We start from the raw sequence: 20,911 nt of genomic DNA, 5'->3' as shown, positions 1-20,911 counted from the left end.
CATGTGCCACCTCAAACACACCTTGCATTTCCTCCAGCCTGGGATCCCACCAGTCCGTGAGATTGATTTCCCTGTCTGTCAGCTAGCAGCTTGGGTCCTGCGAACTGTGTCTCACTGGCTCACAATCATGTTAGGTGTGGGCTGTCAAAACAGTAGGTGTCAGGAAAGATCAGGTCTTCTGTGCGCGAATATTTTTAGTTTATTATTCATTTGTTGAGTGAAATGAAATCAGCTTGGCCCACTGGATGCTTTGCAGAGCTAGGCTCTGGTCCCTTATAGATGATGACTCTTGGTCGCTTCTTATGAGATTAAACCCTCCAGCCTTGTACTTGTACAGCAGGGCAACTCATGTCTTCCTTCCTTACAAAGGGGAGGAGCGACTGGGGACTTTTCCTGTCCTGCTCCTGGGTTAGAGAAGAGATGTGGTTCCAGGTGAACAATGAAAGTCTCTTTCTCCTCTCTCCTGTCTCTCTCTCTCTTTTCAATTGAATCAGACTCAGGAATTTTGTTAGTGTCAATAAGAAGCTTCAGCAAGACTCCTGGTCATGTATTAAATATTAATTCATACAGGACATGTGACACACAATGATAGGCAAACAATTGAAGACAGGGCACTGTGGTCAGGGCCAGGTCCCACACACAGCCTTAGAGGTAGGAGTTCCATCATCTTGAGCTCTGGGAGAGTCCTGGCTCCTCTAGGCCCTGCCCTACTTTCAGGAGCACTCAGCTCAGGGCTCCTTCCTACAGCTGCTGCAGTTGGGCTACAGAAGAGAGCACGTGGAATGGGGAGGTCTTTGGTGTAGGTCCTGACTTCCTGTAGCTCAGCAGAAGGGTCACTTACCCCAGGCATGATGTTGTCCTCTTGAACGCCACTCCCAGGCAATGCCTGGCTCTGCAAGCACCCAAGTTGTGTGACCTTGGCCCTCATGGATTTGAATCTAGTTCTTACAAAGGATGGGTTTGAAATATTTTCTTCCTCCCACCTCCTCATGGCTGCCTATTAAACTTCTTTCTGTCCTTATTGGACAAAGATTCTGCACAAGATGCTCTCTGTCTGCCCCACTGGGCAGTCTCTTAGCTTCGCTTGTTCACCTCTCTGTCATCACCATCTTCTCACGTATCTATCTACTCATCATTTTTCTGTCTCGTTTCAGAAGACACATGAGGCAGTTTGCAGAACTAGAGAGCAAAAGCAATGCACTTGAGAAAATCCGCTATGGACTAGCAAGCCTGGGTACCACGCGCACCTCCTCGGTGCCTGTGGCTATGTGCGAAGCACATCCTGACCCTGCACAGTTACAAACACCAAGCTGACAGCAGGGAGGTTGGGGTCCTGGGATGTGCCCTTGTCTCTAAGATAAACGCGTGTCTTAGGAGAAGCACAGCCGCCAAGGCTTAAGCAGGTGGCTTTTGAGTGTCAAAGACAGTTCTGTCTTTCCTCCCTTCAGTTGGAGTTCTCACTATAGTTACTTCTGTTCTGAAGATGGAGTTCTCCACAGTCCTCTCTCTGTGGGAGTTTGGTGGCAAGGTTTGATCAGAAATAGAAAATGACAGCCATGGAGAGACAAGTAGCACTTTCAAGTGGTTTTCTTGGCTGCTATCCAGCTCAGGAAATGGCTCACACATTTTCTCTCCTTTGAGGCCTCAGTGTGATCTCTGGGTCTTCGTCCATATGGCACTTTTATATAATGCACTTCTTGTTCTTTAATGGAAAAATCTTCACAGAGCGGGAAGCCCACCGGAGTTAGTTAACACTGCATGCGGTGCCGCCATTACAGCCATCTGATAATCTGAAGACTCTGGACGGACGGGGTTTAGAGTTCATTGGCATGCGTTTGGGTCTTACCTCTTGCACAGGACTCTTTAAAGAGATGAGGGACAAGAAGGAAACCGCCAATGACTGTTTTCTCTTTCTCTGCCCGCAGGTGCTCTCACCACTAACGGCATAAATCCTGACACCAGCACGGAGATCGGAAGGGCTAAGAACTGCCTCAGCCCCGAGGACATAATTGACAAATACAAAGAGGCCATCTCCTATTACAGCAAGGTGACTTGATGGGTTTGCAGCTTTTGCAGCTAAGTCTTGCCAATCAGAAAGTTTCCCTGTTGACATGATGCCATGTCGCAGTGTCTTAAAAAAACAAAACGAACCAAAAACCTACTCTGTAGGTTATACGTCAGTGTTACTGGGATTCATCTGTGAGCCTGCCATGCTGCACGTGTGGAGGTCACAGGACGGCATGGGGGGTGGTTCCCCCCTTCTGCCATGGAGGTCCTGGCAGTGAAACTCAGGCTCCACAGCCTTTACCTGCTGAGCCGTCTTGTCAGCATTCCCGTGCCTTGCTTTTGCGAATATTGCATCAGCCTTTAGTGAGTAGCGCTAAATGCCTAAGATGTTTATCCTTCTGATTACAAACGGTACATATTTAACATAGCTTTGAGAAAAGAACTGTCATAGCCCATTCAGGGATAATCATCATTGATATTTCTACATCAGCTTTCTGCACTTCTGGAAATTAATGTGTCCTAGTTAGGGTTGGTGCTATGATGAACACCATGACCAAAAGCAACCTGGGCAGGAAAGGGTTAATTCGACTTACACTTCCATATCACTCACTGTTCATCACTGAGGGAAGTCAGGACAGGAACTCAAAACAGGGCAGGAATCTGGAGGCAGGCACTGGTGCAGAGGCTGTCGTGGAGTGCTGCTTACTGGCCTGCTCCTCATGGCCTGATCCGTCTGCTCTTTAATAGAACTTGGGACCCTACCTCGTCAATCATTAATTAAGGAAATGCTTGCCACAGACTTGCCTGCAGCCCAATCTTATAGAGACAATGTTTTCAATCTAGCTTCCCTCCTCTCAGATGACTGTAGCGTGTGTCAAGTTAGCATAAAACTAGTGATCATTTTGTAAAAACGGTGAGCATACTTTACTGTGAGGTGGGTTTCCTTCTTCTCTGGCACGGTGCACGTTCTCCGTGCTCTCAAACCTCATGTGTCAGGAGAATGACCTGATGCTCAGTTCATCCTGTGGATGCACCACTCCCCTCCCCCTTTGGATTCATTCATTTATTTATGAATTTATTTTGAGGTGATAGGGATTGAATCTAGGCCCTCCACGAGCCCGGCAACTGCTCTAGCTTGTCTAACTAGAACTCTAGCCCAACCCTACTAATTTTTTTAAAAGCCCAAATATTGTTAGTAAGGCTTAAAAGAGAAATCTCAAGCTGTACAGTGGTATGAAGAGAGCAAGAAACATCTCTGCTTTCCCCACTCTCTTCTCTAGGCCGGTGACTTTGCCATCCAGCTCTCTTCTAATCACTTAAACTTTTTTTTTTTTTTTTTGATTATGTGTGCATGCAGTACCAATGGTGGCCAGAAGGCGGCATTGCTCCCCCCCACACCCCCAAATCTGGAGTTTCAGATAGTAGTGAGCCTCCATGTGGCTGCTGGGGATTGTACCTGGGTCCTCTGCAAGGGCAGCCGGTGCTCTAACCATTGGGAAGCCTCTCCAGGCCTGTCTCTGACTTTTTTGCCTGTGAGAGATGCATGTTTTGTGTGTGTGTGTGTGTGTGTGTGTGTGTGTGTGTGTGTGTGTGTGTGTGTGTGAAGCCACCTGTGCTCTATGGTCTGCCATATTCCACCGGCAGTACCTCATGGCGGCAGATGCCCCTCTCCTTGGCCCTGCTTGTCCCCTGAGAATCCTGTGGCGTGGTCTTGTGAGATGTGACAGCTGTGCTGAGGGAACTGGTCGTGGTGGCTGCTAGCAGACACTCGCTGTCTTGGGATCACAGTGAGTGTGCTGGAGGCTGGCTTTTTAGATGTTAATCACTGGACAGGGCATGAATGTGCATCGGAAGTTATCTGGAAGGTGTCTTAATTCCCTCTCCAATATAGATGTGGAATTACTTATTTAAATGATCTTCTTTCTCTGGATAGTATTCTGCTTTGAATTTTCTGCTCTAATAAGTAACCCAATAATGATTTTTTTTTTGGACCAATTAAAACATTTTTTTTTAAAGAAAATCCCTTGGTGGGGGGCATGACACAGGCTCTTACTGTGTATCTCTGGCTAGCTTGGAACTCACTGTGAAGACCAGGCTGGCCCTAAAGCCTACCTCTGCCTCCTTTGTAAAAGTACCTGTCACTTGTCACTTTATGCCATGGATGTACCTGATTCTCCAGCTATCCGTTTTGCCATAATTTACTGAATAACTGTTTTTATTTTTTATTTTTTGGCAAGGTCTTCCCTCCGTCTCTCTTTTCCCTTGCCTTGAAGTTTTACCTAAGTGGTTTGGTACACAGTTTAAGCTTTTGGGGTTTTTTTTTTTTTTTTTGTTTTTTGTTTTCTCTATAGACCAGGCTGACCACCAATTCAGAGATCCACCTGCCTGTGTGCTACCACCACCACCACCACCTGGCTACAATTTCAGCTTTTTATTTTTTACTACTGATTCTTCTTCTTACTCCAGCACCATGGTGCTTCGTCTGTTGCAGGTTATCCAATGACTAGTAGTATAAGTCTTTTTTCTTTGTTTGGGGATCAGGCCCTGAGCTGTGTTCATGCTGGGCCAGGCCCTCCACTGCTGAGCCACTGTCAGCCGTGGCCTTGTAAAATCTTTGTGGTTGGGATAATGGATTCTTTATTCTTCAGTAGCTATAAAATAATCTTATTTGATCTAAGGTGAAGTTGGTGTCTGGTGGAATACACAGTAGCCTCACTCTGGGAAGAACGACGTCCTCAGAGTTCTGCTCGTCCGTAGAAGGTTCCAGGGCCTGCGCATTTCCACACTGGAGTCCCGGCCCCTCTGTGAATGTTGTCATATTTTTCCCCATATAGAATATAAGTAGTTTTGATGTTTTTTTCACATTCCAAACTATTGCATATCTCTGCTTATTTTACAAGCAGAACTTATTGCCATTCCATTTATGTAAGCTGTGGATAGAAGTGTTATTTGCCTGTTTTCTGTGCTTATGTGTGTGCACATCATGGGGGCCAGAGTACAACTTATGGTTTTGATTGTCCCTTCCATCCGGTCAGTCACAGGGACTAAACTCAGCCTTTGTGACAAGTGTCTTTACCTGCTGAGCCGTTCTGCTGGTCCCAGACTGACTTTTCTTTTTTTAAAGATCTATTTATTTATTTTATTTATGTGAGAACACTTCAGACACACCAGAAGAGGGCCTAGGATCCCATTACAGATGGTTGTGAGCCACCATGTGGTTGCTGGGAATTGAAGTCAGGACCTCTGGAAGAGCAGTCAGTGCTCTTAACCACGAGCCATCTCTCCAGCCCCAGACCAACTTTTCAATGTTCATTTTAAAGCTAGCCATTTAAAAATCAAATTAAACTTCCTTTTCAGAGCCCTTTCATGTCCGCTGTAGGAAAAAAGTCTCCAAGAACATCCAAACGAATTGTTACCTAATATAGAAAGGTGGTGTAGGCCTGGAGAAGTAGGGTTCCTGCTGTGTACCCTCTTACCATTGTAGGCACACTTGTGGCCGCAGGTGGATGCCACCTCACCGGCCAGACTGGAGCCTCAGTGGCCATGTAGCCTACTGTGTCAGCAAACATTGGAACTTCACTTCTGGGGGGAAAGGCACAACAGAGGAGTCAGGTGGCGCTCTGTCCCCACCAGGCAGAGTGCACAGCAGTCAGACAGTAGAATGCAGACAGAGTTCCCGTCTGCCCTCGCCAGCCGTCTGACTGTGTGCAGGCCTGTAGCCTCCGTATCGTTTCCTCTCTGCTGCATAGAATGCTTAATCAGGGTCAATGATTTTTACACATATGAATGGCCAGCACGGTGGCAGGCTCATTAGTGCTGCTCGATAAAGCATTGGTTATTGTCTCCTCTTCCTGGGCTCAGTACTCTACAGGGCATCTGGGCAAAGCCAGCTCCTCATATAATGTGATGAGGACAGAAGGAGGAAATTCACATCTCGCTTTTCTTGAGAAACGTTTTCATTCCTGTGCTTCCCGGAGTCCTTTCAGCTTTCCTTTCTTCCCTCACCTGCTCCCATGAAGAGCCCGAGCCTTTCCATGCTACCCAGACCTTTGATTGATTACGGTTGATCCAGTGCTCGGCTTCCACTCAGGACTCAAGAGGGTGTCAGCCACAGACCAGTCTCTGTGAATGGCTTCTTCCTGGACTCCTGAGCACTGTCTCAGGGTGTCTGTTGTAGTAGGAGAGATGGGCTGGGCACACTGCTGAGATACTGACGTGGTGGGAGCCTCAGACAGTCTTCAGCCTTATATCTTTCATTAGGTTCAAGGACATAGGCTCAGGTCACTTGTCTCCAATGGTGTTATGTACATGTAACTTCCCCATCATCACAAGTGCCTGGGCAGTAGTCTGAGAGTGCTGAGAACTGCGCTTGTCTGGTCCCCATGGCCAGACATCTGTTAATACTCTGTGCACACTCATGCTCCCCAGATCTGTTTTGCTTCTTCCTATGGCTTGAGATTGAATCCTAAAATGCCCCTGGGCATGAGCACTGTATTGCTGTAGTTTGCTGTCTAGTCCCATGGGGCGTGGGTGCTATCTATGGTCAGCAAGGACCAGAGTAGACCGTGGACACTGTCCATGGTGCTGAATCCGGAGGAATTCCACAGAACCTGTTCTTTTCCAATGCCTGGTTACGGTCAAGTGGTTCTGAGATAAAATCGGTGGCACAGCTGGACATGGTGGTGCACACCTTTAATCCCGGCACTTGGGAGGTAGAGGCAGGTGGATCCTGTTAGTTCAAGGCCAGCCTGGTCTATAAAGTGAATCCAGAACAGCCAGGGAAACCACAGAAAAACCCTATCTGGAAAAGAGAGAGAGAGAGAGAGGGAGGGAGGGAGAGAGGGAGGGAGGGAGGGTCACTGAACACATACAGCCCAGATGTCTTCTGCAAAGAGCAACAAATTCCCAACAGCTGCATTAAAGCCATAGGTGTGAGAACAACATTTAAGTAAGATAAATGACAAGGCATCCATCCATATTATGGGCTGAGCATCCCTAGCTCAAAAATCTAAATCCCCAAACCCAAACTCTTCTAAATGCTAATCACTTCTGGTCCTGAGGAACCCTCAGCCCTCCTGCCCCTGGAGCTAGGATTGTGGTTGTATGATTTTAATCAGCAACAGCACACTTAGACGGTCATAGGCTTATTCCAATCGGTGCCCGTTAAGACAGACCCTCAGAAACAGCTTTGGTGCATGGCAAATGCTGCTGGGGATGTCTGGAGTCTCAGTGGCACCTAGCTAGCACTGGAAGAGTCTCTGGTGTTTGCTGATGAAGGTGTTCTCTATGCCCACAGTATAAGAATGCCGGAGTGATTGAGCTGGAAGCGTGTGTCAAGGCCGTGCGTGTCCTGGCTATTCAGAAGCGTGGCATGGAAGCTTCGGAGTTTCTTCAGAATGCCGTGTACATCAATCTCCGGCAGGTGAGCGTGTTCCTGCCTCTGTGGCAGGTGATTCAGGTCCCCTAGAATAGGTCTCTCACGGCCCAGATCAGAGATCATATGATATCATAAAGATTAATAAGTCATAGCCCAAGAACCAAACCGTGTGTTATTTAGAGGTCCATCGTCTTCATTTTAGGGTATTATATTTTTTAAAATCAAAACTCACCATCTTCTCGCATTTTTTATTCAGAATGATAACATTGACTCCTGCTGCTTTGCAGCCTTGAGCTTCGGAAGCTCTTGCCTTTGGGAAGTGCTTACTGTTTGCAAAGCTGGGCTGCTTGGTTTACAAAGCCTGAGACTTGTAAAGTTCCTGACACAACGCAGGCAGCTTACAAATGGTTAATTCCAAGCCTGAAGAGCATGCTAAGGATTGAACTCAGAGCCTTCTGAGCTCTCTTCCATGGGGGCAGCAGCCCCGGCCCTCCAAGAATGTATTTAATAAGACAGTCATGAAAACATTTAGTGGCAGACTCACAATGTCACTCCCTAACCTGGAGGCTGTTAGCTGTGTGCAGCCAGGTGGAACTGATCTGGAGGCAGGCCACTGGAGACAGGGCTCCAACAAACAGCAGCTGGCCCCTGGACACCCTGTTAAAGCAGACACAGAGAGAAGCGACCACTCTGCCATCACCGAGTGGCAGCCTCATAGGGAAGACAGGTGTTGAGTGGTGTATGAGTGACACACATCACAGAAGCCATGCTGGCAGCAGAGGGAGAAGCCACTAGGATGGGGAGGGGGAGGGAACAGAGAGGGCTAAGTCTCAGCCAAAGGGTGCAAATGCTGGAGTCTGCTCTAAGAGCAGAGTAAGGCAAGATCTGGGTAGAGGAGGGTGCGGCATGGGTGGACCTCTAGGAAAGCATAAGATATCTGAGTCTGAACTGTTTGGGGAAGGCAGATAGGCTGAAACAGAAAGACTGGTGTCTGAGGAGGACAAGGTCAGGTACAGTAATTGCAGACTGCCACTTGACCTTCATCAGTTGACATCCTGTGGGCAGATGAGACCACTGTTGAGCTGGATAAATGTGAGGTGCAGCAGTAGGCCACCATGTAGGCAGAGTAGAGGGCAGCAGGGACTTGAGCTAATCCCACCAGAACAGGCAGAAAGCGTGCTGACAGCCAGACATCCATCCCTATCACCTGTGCTCACTACACCCATAACTGCCACACTCACTTTAGAGATTTCTTTTTGAAGGAAGATGACTTAATAGAGTCAACCAGAGGCTGTGGCGATGGCCCTGGCTATGAGCACATAGTGCTTGCTCTTGCAAAGGACCAGAGTTCCACCCCCAGCACCCACATCAGGTGGCTTACAACTGCCTGGACCTATAGCTCCTTGACCTCTCTGAGCCTTGCTTGCTGTAGAGCCCTGTGCTGCCCTCAGTCACCAGAGTGAGGCCACCTCTAAGTAGCTGAGGTGTCTGTTGTCAGGTCAACCACAGAGGGAGAGACGAACACAGAATGAGGCCCATAAAGAAAGCTTGCCCCAGGATTGCTGGCCATTTCATGTGGGGTAAGAGCACCCAAGACCTCAAAGTGGGGGCGCACTGGGAGCCAGGTGCACCCTGGGCCCTTAGGGAAGGCTAGGGGAGGTCCCCAAGTTCTGTTCTCTGTTGGTTTCCAGAAGAGGCAAAAACCTGGTACTTTGCCATAGAAGCTTTAGTTACCTGGGAAATGGCCCAAGAGGAGATAGGTGTCAGTCTCTAGTAATGCTGAAAGTTACTGTTTGACTTGGTTCAACCCAGGATTCAATACTAGGCCAAGCTGTGTGTGTGTGTGTGTGTGTGTGTGTGTGTGTGTGTGTGTGTGTGTGTTACAGTTGTATTTATTTTATTTGTGCATATCTGCACATGCATGTGGGCACGTGTGCCACAGCATGCAAGTGCTCAGAGGACCACTTGGATAGTCTGTTCTCTCCTCCTCCTTATGGGTCCTGGGTATTGAATGTAAATTAGGCTTAGTGACAAGTACCTTCACCTGTTGAGCCGTCCCGCCTGCCCCTGAAGCTATGGTTTTTAGGGATGCTGAGGCTCTAGTCCTTGTAGAGGACTGGAGAGTGGGATGCCCCATGCCAGGTATATACAAACTTAGAGAACTATGCACTGACTGAGGCCCTGGACATTGAAGACCCACCAGTGCCTGCCCCACAGACATGGAGCCATGACAAGGGGAAGTGACTGCCAAAGTGGCTGAAGAGCAGAGGTTGGCTGCTAGAGCCTCACTGGCCTGGAGCGTGGAGAGCCAGCTGGGGTCAAGCTGGTGTAGGTTTGCCAGTGGACAGGGAGGGCAACACACAGGGCAAGAGGGTGGGACCCTGATGTAAGCCGTGCTTCCGAGTGCAGAGTGCTAGGCCGCATCAGGTAGACTGGAAAGGGTCCAGGGAAGCCTTGAAGTTTGTTGTAGCCAGGAGGCTGGGTTTAGATTATATGGTCCTGTGTCCCTCCACTGCTCTGCAGTGGGCTACTGCTGTTATCATCAGGCCCAGGGCTTCAGGAGACAGCTTTGACCACAGAAGAGGCTCCCAGCAGACCTGGAAGGTCTGGGAAATGGAGTCTGTTGGGCTTACTTGGTTTGGAGTACTGGGAGGCTGCCAGGCACCCCAGCCCTGCTCCGCCTCTACAGTCCTGTGGGTCTTCACTCTCTGCACTTACTGAAGTCAGATTCGCAGATTAAAGGGAGGGGATTTGGACTCACTGCAAAGGGTATTCACAGTTGGGCACTGCAGTCTGGATCAGTTCTGCTATGGCAGTGCTCAGCGTCTGGCAAACACTAGAGGGCAGCAATACTCCGTGGCAATGGTGGCCCTGCGGCACAGGGCGGTTACCAGCCTGGCCTTTCGTATTCTGCCCAAGAGGAAGGCACTTTGCGGTCTTTGACTCATCCTGATGTTTGTCTGCTAGTTGACAAGGCAGTGAAATAATGATTTCTGGTGTGATTTTATAATCACAGTAAAGAGAAGGACCCGTAGTTTTTCTGAAATAGAACAAGCTTTTGGTTCTTATTCAAGTGTGTTCCACTGTGGAGCTGATGGTAACGAAGGACTTCAGCAAATGGTGGACATTTTGGAAGGCGTGGAGATGTGATTAGTGCAGGTTCCATCTGTCCTTAAGAAGCCTTGCATGAGCCGGTAGTGGCACAGGCCTTTAATCCCAGCACTCAGGAAGCAGAGGTAGGCAGATCTCTTGAGTTTCAGGCCAGCCTGGTCTACGAAGGGAGTCCAGTTCCAGAGAAACCCTGTCTCGGAAAACCAAAAACTCAGACCTGGAGAATGAGACATTGGGCTTTAGCGGTGCTCTGCAAAGTAGACGCAGGATCCTTCTTCTGCGTGCAGGCACAGGGTGACCTGCATGTGCAGGCACAGGGTGACCTGCGTGTGTTGACTGGTTTAGGCAAGTGGTTTGTAGTAATTATCTGGTGCTCCCAAATGGCAGCAAATAGCTGACAGTGTACAGATCTGGCCATGAAGGTTTCACAGGCAAAGGACAAGGTTCATGAGAAGAGAGGGGCTGGGACTCCAGTCATCATTTCCTCCGTTTGGGCTGGAGGAGCCCTGCACCCTTTCAGCCTGTCTTCTGTGGAGAGCAAGCCCAGAATGGTTGGGCTTTTGGAATCACAGCGAATAGAATTTAAAGAACAATGGGAGACTTCGTGAGCTGAGCTGGGTCTCACTCACAGCCACTCCTTGAAAATTGCAAATGCTACAGGAATGCATACACACTTAGTGACATATATCCGCTGGGAACACCAGGGTTGTGAGGAGGCCGCAGACCTCACTGGCATCCATTCACATTCTTCTTGAATTACGAATCTGTTCCTTGAGATTCTACGGTCTAAATGTGGCCAGCCATACCCACAGAGGGAGAACTTGGAAAAGGGAACAAGGGCCCCAGCACCAAATAAGATGGTGGCTTAGAGGTGAGGGGTCTCTGGGACGCGTTTTCATGCACCCTTCCGGTTCCTTCGCCTCCCTCCCGTCTGGGATGGGCAGGAGCCAGACTAGGCAAAGCATGTCTGTCCACCTGCTTGCCTGCTCCAGAGTCCAGTGAGCTGCAGTCATGGTCTGCACTGGCGGAGCCGAGTGGGAGAGGAGTGGAGCGGGAATCCGCTGGTAAACAATAGATGTGGAAGTAAACAATTCCCAAGTGAGTCAGAGCCACAGAAAAAGAGAACAGGCTCCCACTGGATCCCTTCTATGGGGCAGCTCAGGAGGCATTCATCCCAGGAACATAAGCATTGTTGCAATGCAGAATAAGGCGCAACAAAGAAAGGCTGTGCTGGCTGTCTCCCCAGCAGCTGGCTTGCAGGGCTTGTAGCGGCTCCATCTGGGGCTAAACAGACACCAGAGAGGTCTGGACAGCTTCCTCACCAGTTGCAGCCAGTTTTAAAGATGGGGAAACTGAGGGTGAGACCCAGCTCAGCTCACAAAGCCTCCTATTGTTCTTTAAATCCCCCTTGCTGTGATTCCAAAAAAACCCCACCGTCCTGTGGCTCCACTTCCCCCACCCCTACCTGCGCCAGGTACTGAATACATTTTTGTTTTCAACAGAAAATGGCAGGTGACCTTAAGAGAAAGTGCTAGTGAGGAAGTGTTTGGAAAACTAGACCAGCATCTCAGGGTCACACCAAGGCCCGTTCCTCCCCCTCCTCACATCTTTAAGTTCCGGAATGATTGGTGCCCTTTAAAAACATTTTCCTTTATGAGACTTTTAAGGGGACTTTCAACCTCTTTGTCTTTGGTTAATTTTCTTTCCATTCAGATTTTATGCAGGCTACTCCGTTCACATGCAAGAACAGCCTCCGCACATTTCTTTTTTGATGGGTTTCCTTAATGAAGCTGTTGCTAAGGAAACCCTGCAAGAGCCGGGTAGGCACCAGGGTGGTTGCAGCCCTAGTACTCCTGTCAGGTTGAGCTCAGAGTCAGATGGCTGGGAGAGTGGGGAAGGAAGGGTGTCACTTACAGAAGGGGCTGAGGTAATGCTGTGACAGGTCAGAGCTGGCCAGCTGGCCAGTGGCTTCCAAGGACAGTCCGTGGAGGAATCCACACGAGGAAACCATTGAATGGGGAGGGAGGAAGGTCATCTGCTACATTCCTTACTGCAAAGGAAGAAGGAGAGAGAACTGAGACATTTCTGGTCTAACAGGATTCTGGTGTGTGGCTTGACTTAGAGTCCTCAGGAGAGTGGAAGTCTGTGAGGATCAGAGATCTGCGGAGACTATCAGGTGGTCTTGGGGGCCAGCTCTGCTCTTCCCCTGGCCTCCGACTTGGACAAGGCACTGCCTATTGAGCTGAGATTCAGATCACCACTATGATCAGAAAAAGTGATAAGAGAAGCCAGACCTCTGTGCCCTGCAGGCGGCTGTGATTTTAACGTTGGGTGAGAGGGATACTCGAGAATCCCTCTTTGAGGACTTGCAAGTCACTGTGGTCTCATGGCTTGGGGAATCTTGGATTTCCTTCTCCACTTTAGTTGTTAGGAACCTTAGCGTCAAGTCCACAGATACCTTAATAATAACATTTACTTCCTGGCAGGCATTTTCCTGATCGAAACTTCCTCTGGTTTTATTTAACTATAATCTCATGTTTTCACCTTGATTTTTATCTTTTGGTTGTTACTGCTCTTAAATTGTGTGTGTTTAAAAAATTGATTTTAGATTCTTCTTTAGAACAAGGCAGAATGTAAACAGATGCAGAAACAGAGAGTACGGCAGCCACTGCTTTTAGAGGTTCCAGGGTATGTATTTACCTTCAGAGGGTACAGCTGAGGTGAATGTTAAAGCTGTTTTCAGTGGGCGACTCTGACAATACATGCAGACGCTGGAGAAGGGATGGGGGCTTCTCTGTGCAGGCACAGTGCTAGTCAGAGACGAGACACTTATTAATCTCTGACGCATGATTCATCCGGCTGCTGTCTCGAACGAACGGCACCGCTCAGAGCAATGACAGCAGCGACCGTTGGTAGGGATGCAAGGCGTCCCACGAAGAGCTTCGCGGCCTCTCTGCATTTTACACTTCCAGGCCCTCCTGTGAGGAATTGTTTTTATCATTTCATATTTGTTATGCAGAGCAGACTTGGTTTTTTATTTGGGAGAGCGATCTGGAAGATTGCCAGAGCAGTACAGCCAACACTAGGATGCCCACTAGCCCGAGGATGGTGCCTGTCCTCATCACCCAACTAGCTTGCCTGGCGCAGGTTTCCAAGTTTGTCCCCACCATAGTGGAAGTCAGTACGTGCTTCCTTTCTGTGGCCGGACGATGGCCACTTTATTTACAGGTCTGGCTTTCCTTTTATGCCCCAGTGGACAGCAGGGGCTTCCCATTATTATTATTATTAATTATTATTATCGTTGGCTGTTGAAAGATGCTACTGTGAACAGTCACATGCAGGTTTTATGAAACGTGTTTTCACTCCTTGTGGGACGTACACTTGGGTCACATACCACTGTCTAGCTTTTTGAGGTCCTGTCAGACTGCTGAGGATGGCTACCGGCAGGATCCGAGGGCTCTCTTCTCCCCACCTCTTCATGGCCTCCTATCCAGTTACATCTTTGGCTGCAGCTGCTGTAGTGGTGGGAAGGGAGTGATGCGTGGCTCTGGTTTAATCTGCATTTCTCTCATGGCCCGTGTTGTTGCGCTCCTTTTCCTGTGCTCACCGGCCATCCGCACATCTCCACTACAGTCCTTTCCAGCTCGTATCTAGTTTTGGAGCCAGAGTTTGGACTCAGAGTCTCATGCATGTCGAACACAAACTGTTCCACCCCGACTGTCAAGCTCTTCTTCTTCTCGTACAGGTGCAGGAGCCGTCAGTGTGATGCAAAGGGTGTGCTCTTGTCTGGCCTCTGCTCTGCAGGGATGCACTCGTTTTACCGTTTTTATTTGTCTTCTGAGAGACAACACTCTTGTTCTGTTGCTCAAGCTGGTCTTCAATTCCAGGCTCACGTGGTGAGCACCATCCACCGTCCAAGTGGCTGAGACACTTAAGTGTCCACCGCCATGGCCCTGCCCATCTATGATATTGTTCACAGACGTGCCTTTCTGCCTTGGACGAAATCCGGTTTCTCTGTGTTAGTGCACTGCATATGCTTTTGGTGTGGTTCAGGAGAGATCACTGAGCCCAAAGCACCACTGGTTTCCTTTTGACAGGATGTTTCTATGTAGCCCAGGCTAGTCTGGTACTTGCTATGTAGACCAGGCTATCCTCAAATTCTGGGCCTTCTGATCCATGCTCCCAAGTGCTGGGATTGCAAGCACCTGCCACCATGCTTAAACTTGTATGGTAAATTTTAGTGTTGGAAATTTACCTTTTTCAAGATTTTTTTCTGGCTATTCTGGGTCTCGTGCCTTTCCATATGAAGCTTGGGATAAGCCTGTTAGTTTTTTCAAAGAAGCCAGCAAGGATTCAGATGTAGATTTCATTGACTCTGTAGATGAATCTGGGAAGTTTAGCCACAGTAGCTGTCTTAGTAGTATGCACCCATGACCTCTGCAGGGTGTGGGAGGAGGGTGGAGAGTTCAAGGTCACTCTGGTTACATAGTGAGTTTTAGACTAGCCTAGACAACATAGCAAGACCCTGTCTCAGCCTCCCCAACCTCTCTAAAAAGCAAAATGAACAATATTGTCTTTCATTCTATGAATATAGAATGTCTGTATTAAAGAGCTGCATTCTCAGCCAAAGAGAAACACTTAGTAGCTGTCTTCCATGACTTACCAGTTTTCTTTTTTAGTTTCTGGTTTTGTTTTGCTTGTTTGTATTTTTTTTTAAAGATTTATGTATTTATTATATATAATCACACTGTAGCTGCCTTCAGATACACCAGAGAGGGCATCAGATCCCATTACAGATGGCTGTGAGCCACCATGTGGTTGCTGGGATTTGCACTCAGGACGTCTGGAGGAACAGTCAGTGCTCTTAACCTCTAGGCCATCCCTCCAGCCCCTGCTTGCTTGTATTTTGTGTTTTATCTCATTGCCTGGCTTAGATGACACGTTTTGGGAATTTCCCGTTGACATCATAATGCTAGATGGTACATTGTCTTCCCATTTTCTGAATTCACCACTTTTCTTAGTTTTTGATGTCCTTTCAAGGTTCTGTTCTATTTGGAGCTGTAGCTTAGAAAACACAATTCATAGAGATTTCAGTCCAGTGAAGAATTCTTTATAAAGTAGACAGAAGTTGAAAAGTGATTGGTCTTAGCATTTTTTAGCTTTTTCTTTTTTAATGTATATGAAGGAAAATTAATTTTCTAAACTAAATGAAGTGTTTTTAGGTAGGCATCACTCCATGCTGCCCACGTTGATCCACCGTGGGACTCAAGTGACTCTTTTGTTCTAGCCTCCAGGTACCTCGCTGTGCCTATGTGTGTGCGCCATTGCTTCAGGCTTAGTGGTAATTATGTGTAATTTTGGATATGTAATCTTTCTGCACGATAACCGCAGACATTGTGTAGAAAACACACTGTGTCTGTGTCTTGTCTACTGGAGAGTGCCCAGACTAGCTGTATCCCAAAGCTCTTTCCCATGGTGCTTTGGTCTGTAGAGCGCTGTGCGTTCTTATAGTTTCGAAGGCATTCCTGGCTGACTGATTTTGTGATGTTAAGCCTGTCCATGGGGCTGGAGAGATAGCTTAGATGTTAAGAGCACCTGCAGCTCTTGCATAGGCTGGGACACCCTGTACCCCATGTCTTCAGTGACAGTCATGTATCCCATTGTTTTGAACACCCACTGAGAACTGTAGACCTTTCCTAACTGTCCATATTACTTCATTTAGTCTTTCTAGCCACCAAAACATTAGACTGTGCTCTCTTTCTCAGAGAGGCAAGATGGCAAAGCTGGCAATTCAATGGACTATGGCTCAGACCTGCCCTATCCTGCCAGAATGTTCCAACAACGCCACCACTTTTCTTCTGATGTTAGAACAAAGCGGGTCTCAGCCTACTTTGCAGTTGGAACTAGAGTGGTGAGCCAAAATGACCCATCTCATGACTAAGGCCTCTCATCTTAAGTGTTTTTGAGATGCTTCTGCTAGAAATTAGCATAAACATCTGGGCCCTGGACTCAGAGGTTGTGACTACTCAGCCTGCTGAAAAATCAGGACAAGGATGTGCTGATTAATATCCTCCCTCACCCCCGCAGAACGGGGGTTCAGAAATGAGTGTGGGGACTTGATTGCATCTCAAGATTTTGCCTGGGACCATTTTGTACTCCCTCAGATCCTCACGCTGTTGCTGCCCACGTTAGCCCAGCACAGCTTTGCCCCCAGGCTTCCGGCACTCGTGTCCACTGGAAGCTTCCCGATCAGTGGCAGCGCAGTGCTGGAAAACAGTTGTGCCCAGGCTTTCTCCATGGAGAGCTTTTCTAGGGTCTCAAGTGATTTCAGTTCCATCTGTAGGGAAGGGCCACCATTTGCTACTATGTTACACTCATCCGGGGGAAGGAGAGGCCAGATTACAGGACTGTTCCAGCCTTCTATCAGTGATAGGTCTACGGGAGCATGGCGGCCAAGTCTTGGGCCCTCAGTTTCCTGTCACTTGTATTTGGCCACAAGGGTCCTGGCTGAGGCCACCATCACTAGCATCTGTTGTCATGTTCAGGATGCAGGATGTCAGGTGAGGTGCTAGGGGTCTCCCAGTACGTAGTAGAGGCAGCCACCATGTTTGTCTCTCTTTTACCACTGTCTTTGTCCCCTGCCACGGCTGACACTAGCACATAGGGCTCCTTCTGAAGCAAGGTTGTGTCCTGTGCAGGTTCGAGTGTCCACGTATCATAGACCTGATCAAAACACTTGTGGAAGCATTCAGTATATTCTTGGGACCTAAGGTTTCTTAGACCAAGGACACAGGGAACTAACCAAGAGACAAGGAATTGATCATGAGAGCTCCGTCGCACGAATTGCCTCTGCTTATCAGATGATTCTCTTAGGGAAAAAAAATGGCATCAGACTGGGAGAAAATATTCTCCAAACATGGATGACTAAAGACTCAGGTTTGGAACCTGAAGGATGATCCTAGTTCCTAGTTCCATAGTAAGATGAACGACCTAATTTAAAAAGCTGCCAGAAGCTCTGAACAAATACTTCACAAAGGGAGATACGAGTGTGGCCAGTCATCACAGGGTAGCGTGCTCAGCGCCTGGTTATCAGGGAACTTCAAAGTAACTCCAGCAGAATGACAAAAGCCACATGCACCGTAACATCAAACACTGTGAGTGCATGAAGCACCATGGTCCTTGTGTGTCATCCCTGTGAACAGGAACTGATGCCACCACTCGGGAAGAGTCTGGCTGCCCCAGGGCAGGGGGAAGAGGCTCAGTGTGAACAGCGCAGGACAGGACCAATACTGTGGAGCCAGAGGCTATGTGTGCACACCCTCAGGATAGCTTCCAGGAGATGCATGGGCTGGGAAGCCCTGTACCCCAGAGCCTCTGTATTTGCCCAGTACTTGCAGACTCTTGTCTGAAGTATTCACCGATGTGCACTACACATTGTTTCTCTGCCTTCCTATTTACTGGAATGTTCCCCATGGGTTCTAAGCTGGGCATCTGTCTGTTAGTGCACAGGTCCCAAGGGAGGAGCCCTCGCCTCCTACATTCCTTGTGGCCTTCCCATGGATGTAGTCGGTGCCTGCAAATAAAGAAACAAGAGGATGGCCTTGCTTTCTCTGGATGGGTGTAGTCGGGACTGCCACGAAAACCTGGCTGTGGGACATCTGGGCTGTGCCTTGTGTTCTGCAGGGCTTCTGAGCAGTTCACACATGACCATCTCAGCTCCGTTAGGCTGCAGCAAAATACTGTAGACCTGGGGCTTCTGAGTAACACATGGTTATTTTCCAAGGTCAGCAAAACTGGGGTCTGGGGTCTGGTGAGTGCTGCTACCAGTGCACAGGTTCCTTGTCTCCCATTAAAGGCTTCATGTAGAGGGGCCCTAGTCCCATTCATAGGGACTTGTGACCTGATCTTCTCTCAAAGGGTTGAGGATCACAGATATTCAGTCTGTTGCAGGGTGATGCCTCTGAGCTGTGATTCAGGAATGCTAGTGTGTTGAGGAGTGTGGATGGCTTGTGGAAGGCAGAAGAAACCTTACAGAGGCCCCTTGGTACATCTTCTGGGTCATGTAGGACTGAGGCCTGGGGTATCAGGAGGAGTTAAAGAAGGCCAGTGTGCAGGGCTTTCTCATATGGCCTTGTTAGCCCAGAAGTATCTAGAAACCCATTGCCAGGGCCATGGCTGGGGGAGAAGCCACTTCCCAAGAGAGCTGTGTGGATTATGGTAGCTTTTCTCCCCAAAGTAGCAATGAGGTGGAGAACACATGATTGACAGATTCCTGGCCTGCCATTGGGTCTTCCTGGCCGTGTGACTTCTGGGGCTCTCAGTGCCTCTCAGAGCTTCAGGCATCCTTGTGTGGGGTGACAAAAATTTTCCTGGGGAGACCCAAAACACACAGCTACTCATCCCCGATAGGGAGCTATCAAAAGACCAAAGTACAGATACCACCAAAATCCAACTTGGTGAACCAATGAGTTTTACTGGGGTTACTTACAGGAGCAGAAATGACTCAAAGCCAGCTGCATCACCGAAGCTCACCCTAGCGTGGGCTGACAGCTCACAGAAGCTGGGAACCTGAAGCGTGCTGCACAGCCTGCAGTCAGCTCAGCAGGTTGGAGAGTCCTTTCCAAGTCACTCAGTTGGTTTAAACCTCTTCCAGGTGGCTGGGCTGGTTGAATATCTTTGTAGATTGTCTTGTCTAAGAGTGACTCTTAGCAGTTTTATTGTTTTTAGTCTGACATTAAGGAACCTAGTGAATCTAGTCGGTTTCAGGGACTTCCTGAAACTGTTTTGAGTTGTTAACCTTCTTTCAATCTTAAAGCTTTCCTGAAAGATGGAATGTTTCAAGACCTTGTCAAGGGAGTGGGTCTAGTTCTGGAATGCAAGTTGATTAAATAAAGCCTGTCATTTGTAGGCTAGACTGGGTGCTAACCTACCAGAGTTGTTACTGCCGATCACCATTAGGATCTACTAGGCCTTGACAGAAGGAAACATGCTATAAAAGGCAGGAAGTCGCAAGTCTAAGTTAGGTGGTATTAGCATCTTCTAGTCATGTGGCTCCACATGTCATGCACTGAGAAGCTGAGCAAAGTCCATTCCCCAATCCTCCTGTCATGATGTACTCTTGTTCCTTCTCATGAATGAATGATGCCACGTGTGTTGTGTGATAACTTTCTCATGCCTGAGAATTTGGGCCTTCTTAGCAAAAGGCTGGATAAGCTTAGAGCCACTGCTCATGGGTGGCTGTGTTGGGGTACTCACAGGGGTCCTAGGGCCTCAGGATTGTTGTGTCACAATGATCTTCTCTCTTCTCCTTTATGGAAAGAGGTTTCAGATGTATTTCTTTTTTTCCCTTTGGAAGTTTCTTCAAAAGCTTCTTGCTTCCTCTTTCTGCTTCAGCTTTCTGAAGAAGAGAAAATCCAGCGCTACAGCATCCTGTCCGAGCTCTACGAGCTGATTGGCTTCCACCGCAAGTCAGCATTCTTCAAGCGCGTGGCTGCCATGCAATGCGTGGCCCCAAGCATCGCAGAACCTGGCTGGAGGGCCTGTTACAAGCTCCTTTTGGAGACATTGCCTGGCTACAGTCTGTCACTAGACCCCAAGGACTTCAACAAAGGTACCCATGATGACCTGGGGCTGGGGTGGAGGTTGCTTTATTTCCATTTAGCCTGTGCATTTGAGCAGCCACTGAGTGTTGCAGACTGCGGAGGGCACCTGTGGTTCAAAAGTGGCCACACCCTACCTCACACAGCCACTCATAAGAGCGGTGTCTTGACATGAAGTCCTGGAGCCCGCCTTGTGGCCTTTGTTTTTATACCTTTGTTAGTGGAGGTCAGAAATTACCCTTGAAGCCATCAGTATGGTCTGTCATCAACATAATGCGTTAAGTCCCTAATGTTTTCACTCATGAAGTTTTGTTAGGTTAGCAAATATCAATGTGCCTTTCCAAAATAAACATATGTGGATGTATGTGTATATACCTAGCTATGCATTTGTGGCAGATTCTGATTCTGTAGTAGCAATAAATGTTAAATTATAGCTGTAAGTGTAATAACTAGACAAATACAGTGCTCCGTTTGGCCAAAGTCTAATTAATTAGAGAGACAAATTCCTTCTCTTGGTTACTGCTTTAGATAGGGACCTGGAGCTAGAGATGGTGTAGGCTTTCAATAAGACAGAATTGAGTCGTCCTCTGTGCTATTATCTTACTAGGATGCAGACAGATCCCTAGTGCTCCCACTCTCAATCACAAATCCCATTCTTCCCTTTCACATGAATAGTGTGTATATGTCATCCTCCCCAGACTCTTTAGCACCAGACCTTCCCAAGCAGAACTTCCTGTTGACAGTACTTCCTGTTGACAGTACTTCCTGTTGACAGTACTTCCTGTTGACAGTACTTCCTGTTGACAGTACTTCCTGT

The 20,911-nt window shown here is 48.2% G+C and overlaps 1 protein-coding gene across 13 annotated transcripts in view; it reads left to right on the top strand.

Annotated features, from left to right (window-relative positions):
• Trappc9 (trafficking protein particle complex subunit 9) overlaps positions 1-20,911 on the top strand; it is a 475,208-nt gene that overhangs the window by 26,771 nt on the left and 427,526 nt on the right. For all 13 annotated transcript variants that reach the window (XR_015624092.1, XR_015624090.1, XR_015624086.1 and 10 more), the window contains 3 exon segments: positions 1,926-2,047; positions 7,304-7,429; positions 19,889-20,105. Coding sequence is in view for 6 of the 13 variants with exons in the window: in NM_001034156.2 (NP_001029328.1) it covers positions 1,926-2,047; positions 7,304-7,429; positions 19,889-20,105 (465 nt within the window). In the remaining 7 variants the exon portion in view is untranslated.

This window comes from Rattus norvegicus, chromosome 7 (assembly GCF_021556685.1).
Source record: "Rattus norvegicus strain SHRSP/BbbUtx chromosome 7, alternate assembly SHRSP_T2T, whole genome shotgun sequence".
NCBI lineage: Eukaryota > Metazoa > Chordata > Mammalia > Rodentia > Muridae > Rattus > Rattus norvegicus.
The sequence above is the reverse complement of the archived record's forward strand: the minus strand, read 5'-3'. Positions and strand labels throughout refer to the sequence as shown.